Below are 11,293 nucleotides of genomic sequence, written 5' to 3'. Positions count from 1 at the left end.
TTTGTTGATGGTTTCCTTTGCAGTCCAGAGACTCTACTTTAATGTAGTCCTATCTGTTTTTTTTTTTTCTTTTTTCCCCCTTGACTCAGGATGTATGTCAGAAAACATATTATTAAGAGAAATGTCAGAGAGTTTACTGCCTATGTTTTCTTCTAGGAGTTTATGCATAGAATCAGTTTTTTGTTTAATTTTTTTCTCTATTGTATGCCATTTTCTATTTTGTTTCTGCTTTTTATATTTCTACTTTTGGGTTAATTTCACTCTTTATTTTTTTTAAAGTAGGAGGTTTGGATCACTGATTTTAAACTTTTTTTTTCTAATGTGATCATGTATAGCTCTACATTTCCCTGTAAACATTGTATTAGGTGCATCCCACAAGTTTTGCTGTGTTACGCTTTCATTCTTATTAAAGTTATTACAAATTCACTTGGGTGCACTTTTTAATGTTTGGATTCAAATTTTGGGATCCATCATCTTTATTGATTTTATTTTACTTTTTAAAAATATGTATATTATTCATGTGATTTTATAAGTCAGACATACAAAAAGCTACAGTCAAAGAAGCGTCCCTCCCTCTCTTATCTTACTTGGCTCTCAACCATCTAAAGGTAGCCACTTGGTTTAGTGTTTGACTTACCCTTTTTGTGCCACTGTTTGCAAAATAAACAGGTGTACGGATTTCTGGTGTTTCTCCCTTGTTACAAGAAATGTAGACCACTATATAGACACTTTTTTTCTGTTGTTACTTAAGATTATATCCTTGAAATTATTCCTGGTCTGTGGGTATCTTTCTTATCCTTTTTTTAGCAGTTATATGTATGGTACCAAAGTTTATTCAGGCAATGTCCTGTGTTAGTCATTAAGTAGATTCCGTGTTTCACATATTCAAACAATGCTCCAGTGGAAAGTGTAGTGCATATTTACTTTTCTTTTAATTGGAATTGTGCCTTTAGAGTAAATTGCTAGAATTGGGATTGCTGAGTCGTGTATGTGGTTTGTTAGACACTGCCAAAATTCTTTCCAGACATTATATAGAATGGTGTAGTCTATCATTTTTTAAAGAACATTGATTAGCTGGAAGAATCCTTTAAATTGAAACTTCTCTTCATCTATTTGGTTACCCAGTAAGTAGCATTGCTTGCGTTGGAAGAGTAAGACAAAAATTTGATTCTCTGTTCTTTTATTTACTAGTTTTCAAAATAATTTATTCACTAACATTCTTCAACAATGACCAGTAAGTTGTGTTTTTTAAAAATTAGCATTGTGAATTCCTAGATTTAAACATATTTAATGTGTTAGAATTCATTGTATTCATTATTTTGATTGATGTTCCAGTTGTTTCAGTTTTGGGCAGTGAGAACCTTTTTAAGTTGGCCTTTAATTTCTTTTGATGTGACCCTAGTAGTACCTGACAGATTCCTTGCTCACAGATATGACAGATGCTCTAGCTTATCTTTTACATTTCTAGTTCTGGGCTTTGAATCTACCATTTGTCAAGGTATCCCAGTTGTTTTTAATGGGAAATGATGTTTGGAGATCACATTCTGGTCACTAGGGGCAGTCTTTTCTGCTGGTTAAACAAACAGTCCCACCAAGAGGATTCTGATGAGTAGAATTATTCTGTTTAAATGTTGAGCATAAAGCAGTGTGATATGTAGCAAAAGGCCTGAAAGCTTTTTCCTCTGTTTATTCATTCATCAAATATTTGAGTATCTGCCAGTTATCAGGCAGTCTTTTATACAGAGGTGGGCAAAAGTAGGTTAATAATGATAAATAATACAATAATTAATAGGTAATAATACAATAATAAACCATTTTGCATACTCACAACTGTAAACCTACTCTTGCCCACCCTGTATGCTGGAGATACAACAGTGAACAAAATAGCTAAAAACTCTACCTTCAAAGGAGCGCACAGTCTAGTTAGCCCAGGATTCTTGTAACTTCTACTGATCTTGGCCAACACCTTACTTTTGGGGGCTTTCCTTACTTGTAAGATTGTAAAATTTTATTATGTCTTCACTTGAAAAGTTTAATAGTTCTGTTTCTTGCCTCCATGCTTATTCGGTGTTTGCAGTGACCCTCCCCTCTCTTTCTTTGTCCTTTTACAGAGATGACAGAAGAAGAACAGTTTGCTCTGGCTGTCAGAATGAGTGAGCAGGAGGCCAGGGAGGCGAACAGCCAGGAGGAGGAGGAAGAGGCGCTTCTGAGGAAAGCCATCGAGGAGAGCCTGAGCGTGAGTACGCCCTGCTGAGAGGGTTGGTGAGGACCGGCAGGCGCTCATCTATTTCTGTGGTGTTGTGGTTGCATTGGAACTGTTGTAGCAGTTCATAGGGTTTTCAACCAAAAAATACTTCCCACGATAATTTTTAAAGCCTGTGTTGAGTTGTTGGTGATCCCAATTTGAAGTGTTTCTGCTAATTTTATATGAAAGAGTTTTCTTGCGCCTCTCAGATGTTCAGTCCATGGTTTAAGAGAACCGTAGTACTTGGCAGCTTCTGAAAAGAATTACCTATTACCAAGAAACCAAAAGGGATTTGGTTTATGTAGGGTGCTTGTCTCCCCTGTTTTGTGCAGAGAGCAAAGAGAATGAGAACCAGAGGTGGGTTATAGAGAGAAAGAATGGGTAGTTCAGAATTTTTTCAAATAATGTTAAGTTGTGATTTGAGTATGTGTCGCTGAAATTATTTTAAATATGAAGGATATTTGCCAGTGGCAGGTCCTGAGCTGTTTATGCCATCTGCGTCTCTATATTAGAAAAGGCTTTAGTATAGTGGTCTAGTGCAGACCTTTGCACATAGGACTATCCACTGTGGAATTCATTCGATTGAGCAGCTGTATTTTAAAGAGGAGAATCTCTTAGGGATAGTGGCCTCCCCTTGTTGTCCTTTCTGTGACCTTTATGTCTAGCTGTTGTAATAATACACCTGGTCTGGTGTGGGATCACTTGTTTCAGAGTTGCCAGCCTTCTGATGCTTCTGCTACCAGATCTCCACCTTTGGCCACTGGACCATCTTCACAGTCCCACCAAGTGAAAACCACAGACTCTGGGACCACTGAAGGCATGTCTCCCTGTTCTGACTCCTTGTACTCATCGAGTATAACCACATCACAGGGATCTCACGCTGAGAGTAGATAAAAAGAAATTCCCCAGATTTCTTTGGTGATATTAAAGAGGTTAAATCAGAAAGTAGTTGAGATCTCACTAATATCCAGCATACTTTTATCTCCAAGGAAAAGCCAACATTTGGTTAAACCCAAAGAAGAGCCTTTTTTACCCACATTTTGTAATTCTTGGTAAGTGAGAACTTACCAAGCCCTCTTAACAAAATCAGTTTGTCCTTAGCCCTACTTTTTCTCAAATACCTACAGGCATATGGCAGCTGGTACCTCCATCACTGTTTAAAGGCTCACATATCAGTCAGGGAAACGAGGCTGAGGAAAGAGAGGAGCCTTGGGACCACACTGAAAACACTGAAGAGGAGCCGGTCTCTGGCAGCTCAGGAAGCTGGGACCAGTCAAGCCAGCCAGTAGTTGAGAAAGAGAACGTTAAATGTTTTGACAGATGCACTGGCCACTTGGCTGAGCACACACAGTGTGGGAAGCCACAGGAAAGTACTGGGAGGGGATGTGATTTTCACGAAGCTGCCCAGGGCAGGGGGGACACATCTAGGCACTGTCTGCTTGCCTCGGCAGATGCCCAAGGTCTCCAGAACAGGGGGGGCACTGTGCACTACTTCTGGGGTATTCCATTTTGCCCAGCTGGAATAGACCCTAACCAGTATACCAAGGTCATTCTCTGCCAGTTGGAGGTTTATCAAAAGAGCCTGAAAATGGCTCAGAGGCAGCTCTTAAAAAAAAAAGGATTCGGCGAACCAGTGTTACCTAGACCTCCTTCTCTGATCCAGAATGACTGTGGCCAAGGCGATCAGGCTAGTGAAAATGAAAAAAATGAAGGCATCTCAGAAGACACGGGAGATGAAGACAAAGAGGAAGAGAGGCAGGAGTCTAGGGCATCTGTCTGGCACTCAAAACCCAAGGATTTCCAGGAAAGCCCGATTAAAAGCTTAAAAGAGAAAATTCTGTTGAAGGAAGAGCCAACAACCAGTCATGAGGTAAGTGTCAGTGATGCTGTGGTTAAAGATGATTTATTTACAGGTTAAACTAAGATTTTAGCCATTCTTTTTGTGGCATTTTCTTTCTTATTTTGAACAAAACACATGCTCACTATGGAGAATTAGGAAAGGAGAAAAGAGTGTAAAGGAGAAAAAATTACCCATAATCCTAGCATTGAGAGAAACAATCATTATTTCTGTGCGTAAAAATCCCTTTTCTTGCCTGGCTGGTGTGGCTTAGTGGATTGAACTCCGGCCTGCGAACCAAAGGGTCACTGGTTTGATTCCCAGTCAGGGCCCATGCCTGGGTTGTGGAACAGCTCAGGTCCCCAGTCGGGGGTGCATGAGGGGTAACCATATATTGATGTTTCTCTCCCTTCTTTCTTCTTCCCTCCCCCCTGTCTAAGATAAATAAATAAAATCTTTAAAAATTTTTATTTTTTCTTGGCTGGTGTGGCTCAGTAGATTGAGCATCTACCTGTGAACCAGGGGATTGCTGGATCGATTCCCAGTCAGGGCACATGCCTGGATTGTGGGCCAAGTCCTTGACTGGGGGCACTTGAGAAGGCAGCCACACATTGATGTTTCTCTCCCCCTCTCTCCCCCCATTCTCTAAAAATAAATAAATAAATCTTAAAAAAATTTTCTGTTTAATTTTTCAGCAAAATGAAAACTCTTCTATGAAAACTTTGTTCCTTTCCCTCACTTGATAGTTTATCTTAGATCTTTTCTGATTTATTTAGCTGTATTTGAAAACATTGTATCACATGACTGTACCATAATTTATTTTTGTGTGTTTAAAAATTTTTATTATTTTTAAAAAGTTAAGTTTTTGAATGGGTAATAATGTTCACATGGCACAGTGTTCAAAAAAGATGTAAATAAATCTGTCTTGTACCCCATTCCCAGCCAACCATTGCCCCTCCCTGGAGTCATCCTTTTTATTTAAATTTTAAAAAATATATTTTATTGATTATGCCATTACAGTTGTTCTATTACCGCCCTTCATTCCCCTCCACCCTGCACACCCCCCCTCACCATTCCCACCCCTTTAGTTTATGACCACATGTCTCAAGTTCTTTAGACTCTATATTTCCCCTACTATTCTAGCCCTCCCCCCTATTTATTTTCTACCTACCATCTATGCTGCTTATTTTCTGTACCTTCTTCCCCCTTCGCCTCCTCCCACTCCCCTGTTGCTAACCCTCCATGTGTTCTTCATTTCTATGGTTCCACTCCTGATCTAGCTGTCCTCTTGGTTTGCTTTTGTTTTAGGTGTGGTCGTTAATAGCTGTGAGTTTGCTGTCCTTTCCCTGTTCATATTTTTTTATCTTCTTTTTCTTATATAAGTCCCTTTAGCATTTCATATAATAAGGGCTTGGTGATGATGAACTCCTTGAATTTGATCTTATCTGAGAAGCACTTTATCTGTCCTTCCATTCTAAATGAAAGCTTTGCTGGACAAAGCAATCTTGGCTGTAGGTCTTTGGATTTCATGACTTGGAATCCTTCTTTCCAGCTCCTTCTTGCCTGTAAGGTCTCTTTTGAGAAATCCACTGACAGTCTGATGGGTACTCCTTTGTAGGAGACTGTCCCCTTATCTCTTGCTGCTTCTAGGATTCTCTCCTTCATTTTAGTCTTGGCTAATGTAATTATGATGTGCCTTGGTGTGTTCCATCTTGGGTCCAACTTCTTTGGGACTCTGAGCTTCCTGGATTTCCTGGAAGTCTATTTCCTTTGCCAGACTGGGGAAGTTCTCCTTTGTTATTTGTTCAAATAAGTTTTCCACTCATGGCTGTTTCTTTTCCCCTTCTGGTACCCCTATAATTCGGATGTTGGAACGTTTAAAGATGACCTGGAGGTTCCTAAGCCTCTCCTCATTTTTTTGAAGTCTTCATATTTTTCTGTTTGGTCATTTCTTCCTTCCTTCTGGTCCACCCCCTTGATTTGAGTCCCAGTTTCCTTTCCATCACTATTGGTTTCCTGTGCATTTCCCTCCATTTCAATTAGTTTAGCCTTCATTTGTTCCTCTAATTTATGACTAAAGTCAACCAGTTCTGTGAGCATCCTGATCACCAGTGTTTTGAACTGTGCATCTGAGAGGCTGGCTATTTCTTGGTTGCTTAGAGTTATTGGCTCTGGGGCTTTGAGTTCTTGAGCCATGTTTTGGCCTGTTCGTGCCTGTTAAATATGAGGAGCGCAGCCCTAGGTGTTCATCAGGGCTGGGCAACTCAGTCACTGGGTTGTGACGTTGTATGTCAGGGTAGGGTCAGAGAGGGGCAATGGCGGTCCCCTATGCTGCTTCCCGCCAATGGGGCCTGTACGATGTGTCTCACTGCTCACTCCTTCGCTGGTTTATCTATGAGCAAATGTGTGACCGTGGTCTGCCTGCCGCCTTGCGCCCCACTGGGCCCACCCCTTGCTACTCCACACCTGGAATCCACCCACGGCTGCCTGCACACTTGGGTCGGGAGATCTTTCCTGCCCAATCCTGCTCTGCTGCTGGCTCCACCCCTCTTACTGGTCTGGCTGAGTGGTTCCTTGTTCTCAGACTTCCGAAACTATTGAAAATAGTTCAATTTTCTGTGTTTTGGCTGCGTTTTTGTTTACTAAAACTTTGTTGTCTTTAAACTTGATTGTGGGAGAAGGCACAGTGTTTCCATCTACACCTCCATCTTGGCGGAAGTCTGGAGTCAACCTTTTTGACTGGTTTTCTAGTGCATCCTTCCAAGGCACTTGATGTATTACAGGCAGCTGCTTTTTCACAGATCATGGCATGCTCTGCACATTATTCTGCACTTTTTTCATTTATTGTCTCTGTGAGATCATTCTTAACAGTACATGAAAATTTTCTCTCTCCTTTTAGTTTTGGGGAGGATGTATAGTATATCATGTGTGATGAGTTTTATTTTATCCAGTGCTTCTGTTGGTGGACCTTTAGGCTATTTCCAATATTTTACTATTGTAATCACTACTGCAGTGATTACTCTTTTACATAAGATATTTCATTCACTTGGGAGATATTTGTAGAATAATTTGTTGTAGATATAATTGATGGATCAGAATATGTATATGCATTTACAGTTTTATTTGCTATTGTCAAATTGCCTTCGATGCAGGTTGTATAAATTTACATTCACTGCAGGGTCTGAGTGCAGGCTTCCCCAGTGCAGCATTATCAGGACCTCTTGATCTTTGTTAATCTGAGAGAGAAAAAATATCTCAGTGAAGTCTTTTATTTTTTCCCCAATGTAATCTTCATTTGCATTTTTCTTGTTATATATGTAGTTGAGATTTTTAAAAAATTTTTTTAGATTATTTATTTATTTATCTTTAGAGGGGAAGGAGAGAGGGAGAGAAACATCAATGTATGGTTGCCTTTCGTGCGCCCCCTGCTGGGAGTTGGCCTGCAGGGAACCAGCCTGCAACCCAGGCATGTGCCCTGACTGGGAATCGAACTGCGATCCTCTGGTTCGCAGGCTTGTGCTCAGTCCACTGAGCTATGCCAGCCAGGGCCTTAGTTGAGATTTATTTGTATTTTCTTTTCTGTGTTTAGATCTTATGGGCATTTTTCTTTTTGACAGTCATTTTCTTAGTGGTTTGCAGGCATTCTTCATGTGTGAAGGGAAGTGGGCCTTTGTGATGGGAAGTATGGATAGTTTTCCTGTTTATTTTCCCCCCTCACATAATAGCCTGTTTCCAATTTTGTTTGTGGTAATTTTCTATAATTTACTAGAAACAGTTCCTTGTATTTGTTCTGACATAGCTAGATTGTATCATATATAAGGGTTTATAGTCAGTTTTTTCTGAGTGTTATAAAAGCAACCATATAACTTCAAACTCTTTATAAACTGTAAATAGAAAGAGTATTCTGTTTTATAACAACACTTTTTTGTTGCTATTTCTATTTTTGGTATTGTTTTGTTGTTAACCCTATTCTGTCTGTTTTGATAAGGGGTTAGGAAATAATGGTGATGAGAAATTTCATAGCATAATGTAGAGAGTGTGGATTTGAAGGATGAATTTTGACTTTGTTGTTTTAGTAATAACTGTGTGCCTTGTGAAGAAACCATTTAACCCCCTGAATCTCAGTTTTTTACATCTGTAAAATGGTAATAGCCAGTCATGTAGTTTTAAATGTTAAAGCGAATTGTATAAAATACCTAGTATAATGCTTAAGACACTCAGTAAATGGTAGCTTTGTGTAGGGGACCAGAAGGTCACTCATTGAGAGTACCTTTGGGGATCATTCTCCTCTGGCATCCTCTTCATTCACATTATGGGAAGATTGCTGTATGTGAAGAGATTTTTCTTTTCTTTTTATTAAAAAAATTTAAAGGTTTTATTTACTTTAAAGGTTTTATTTACTTATTTTTAGAGAGGGAAAGGGAGGGAGAAAGAGAGGGAGAGAAACATCAGTGAGTAGTTACCTCTCACACACTCCCTACTGGGGACCTGGCCTGTAACTGAGTCCTGTGCCCTGACCTGGAATCCAACCAGTGACCCTTTGGTTCTCAGGCTGGCACTCAACCCAGTGAGCCACAGCAGCCAGGGCTGGAAGGCATTTTTCTTAAGAGTACTTCTAAGAAAAGTACTCTGACTTGTCTTTTTTGAAAATTAAAAAAGGTTATGCTTATGATAACATTTCATTTCTTAGTTTTTTGCAATTTAGAGGTGCTTTTCCATAAAAGAATAAATTAACTCCACAATGATTTACTGTAATTCAAGTTGTTAGCTTGAAAGATTCCCAGGGCCTTTGGAATAGTATGGGTGTGGTCAGACCCTAGTGGCTGGCCTTACTAGATTGAAGATCTTTTACTTCATGAACAGGCTATAAAATGCTACAAATAGTATTAATTCAAACTGTTTGGCTACAACAATTCAAATCAAGCTATCTTAATTAAAAAGAGGACTTTATCATAAGGAAACCTGGTGCCTCATAAATTCTGAAACAGAATGGTAACCAACTCCAGAGAAGGTACTGAGTTTAGAAAATCATCTGCAATTAGGTCTTAGCACTGTATTGTATCTGCTTCACTTTCCCTACTGTAGACTGTCTCCCTGTGCTTCTCTGTTTCACATGGTGGGTGGAAGATGCTGATCCCACAGCTCTCAAACTTAAGTACAGGTTATAGGAAATTTACTCTCTCCCAGTTCAATGTCAGATTTCTAGAAGGAACTTAAGGCCTATTTGAGGTTAATAGCCCTCAGCTGGCGGAGGCCTGCAATGGGCATATGTCATGTTATGCAAATGGTTGTGATGCTGTAGTATAGTGGGGGTGCTGAGGGCATTCGTCAGTAACAGGAGACTGGGCAGGTAGCCTGGTGAATATCCAGGGTGGTCATTAATATTAACTTTAGAAGTCACTTAGAACTATTGAAAAATGTTGAAAAGTTTGAAGAATAAAGTTGGAAGCATCCACAATCCTACCATCTAGTGATGTATTCCTTGTTCTTTTTTTAGACTTTTTTCTTTTATTTATTTTTATTTTTTAAATATATTTTATTGATTATACCATTACAGTTGTTCTATTCCCCCCCTTCATTCCCCTCCACTCGCACACTCCCTCCCCCACTATTCTCCCCCCTTAGTTTATAACCACGTGTCTCAATTTCTTTAGACTCTATATTTCCCCCACTATTCTCGCCCTCCCCCTATCTATTTTCTACCTACCATCTATGCTATTTTCTGTGCCTTCTCCCCGCTTCTCCTCCTCCCACTCCCCTGTTTCTAACCCTCCATGTGTTCTTCATTTCTATGGTTCCACTCCTGATCTAGCTGTCCTCTTGGTTTGCTTTTGTTTTAGGTGTGGTTGTTAATAACTGTGTGTTTGCTGTCCTTTCACTGTTAATATTTTTCATCATCTTTTTCTTATATAAGTCCCTTTAGCATTTCATATAATAAGGGCTTGGTGATGATGAACTCCTTGAACTTGACCTTATCTGAGAAGCACTTTATCTGTCCTTCCATTCTAAATGAAAGTTTTGCTGGATAAAGCAATCTTGGCTGTAGGTCTTTGGATTTCATGACTTGGAATACTTCTTTCCAGCCCCTTCTTGCCTGTAAGGTCTCTTTTGAGAAATCCGCTGACAGTCTGATGGGTACTCCTTTGTAGGTGACTGTCCCCTTATCCCTTGCTGCTTCTAGGATTCTCTCCTTCATTTTAGTCTTGGCTAATGTAATTATGATGTGCCTTGGTGTGTTCCTTCTTGGGTCCAACTTCTTTGGCACTCTCTGAGCTTCCTGGATTTCCTGGAAGTCTATTTCCTTTGCCAGACTGGGGAAGTTCTCCTTTATTATTTGTTCAAATAAGATTTCCACTCGTGGCTGTTTCTTTCCCCCTTCTGGTACCCCTATAATCTGGATGTTGGAACGTTTAAAGATGTCCTGGAGGTTCCTAAGCCTCTCCTCATTTTTTTGAATTCTCATTTCTTCATTCCTTTCTGGTTGGATGTTTAGTTCTTCCTTCTGGTCCATTCCATTGATTTGAGTCCAAGTTTCCTTTCCATTGCTATTGGTTTCCTGGACATCTCCCTTCATTTCAATTAGTTTAGCCTTCATATGTTCCTCTAATTTGTGACTGTAATCTACCAATTCTGTGAGCATCCTGATAAATAGTGTCTTAAATTGGGCTTCTGAGAGGCTGGCAATCTGTTGGTCGCTTAGAGTTATTGGCTCTGGGACTTTGAGTTCCTCTTGCGCCATCTTTTGGGCTGTTCGTGCCTATTAAGTAGCAGGATCGGAGCCCTAGGTTTTCACCAGAGCAGGGCAACTCAGTCGCTGGGTTGTGACTTTGTATGTGGGGGCAGGGTCAAAGAGGTACAGTGGCTTCCTTCTGCTGCCTGCTGCCGCGACCCCCACCGGCACCGCAGCCACCACCGTCACCAGGCCCACGCGTTTCATTCCACTGCACTCGAGTGTGCCACCGCTGTCAGCCTTCCACCACTGGGTTCGTCCCCTGGGGCCTGCATGGTCCGTCTCACTGTGCGCGAATGTGCGACCTTGGTCAGTCTGCCCCGCACCCCGACTGGCTTTGGGCTGCCCGCGTGCCTAGCGCCTAGGTCGGGGGATCTGTCCTGCCCGACCCAGCTCCGCTGCTGGTTCCACCTCTCTTACCATCCCCGTTGAACGGTTCGTAGCTGTCGGACTTACGTATAATTCCGTTTTCTGGTCTTTG

General features: G+C 40.7%; 1 protein-coding gene across 4 annotated transcripts in view; it reads left to right on the top strand.

Annotated features, from left to right (window-relative positions):
- The window catches only part of UIMC1 (ubiquitin interaction motif containing 1), a 140,889-nt gene that overhangs the window by 60,480 nt on the left and 69,116 nt on the right, over window positions 1-11,293 (top strand). For 3 of the 4 annotated variants that reach the window (XM_037064440.1, XM_037064441.1, XM_037064439.1), the window contains 3 exons: window positions 2,112-2,236; window positions 2,957-3,062; window positions 3,373-4,115. In XM_037064440.1, the coding sequence (XP_036920335.1) occupies window positions 2,112-2,236; window positions 2,957-3,062; window positions 3,373-4,115 (974 nt within the window). The remainder of the gene's footprint in view (window positions 1-2,111; window positions 2,237-2,956; window positions 3,063-3,372; window positions 4,116-11,293) is intronic. The other variant, XM_037064442.1, reaches the window with a different exon arrangement.

Source organism: Sturnira hondurensis, unplaced genomic scaffold, assembly GCF_014824575.4.
Source record: "Sturnira hondurensis isolate 20B ecotype Veracruz unplaced genomic scaffold, ASM1482457v3 Scaffold0015262, whole genome shotgun sequence".
Classification (NCBI taxonomy): Eukaryota; Metazoa; Chordata; class Mammalia; order Chiroptera; family Phyllostomidae; genus Sturnira; species Sturnira hondurensis.
The sequence above is the reverse complement of the archived record's forward strand: the minus strand, read 5'-3'. Positions and strand labels throughout refer to the sequence as shown.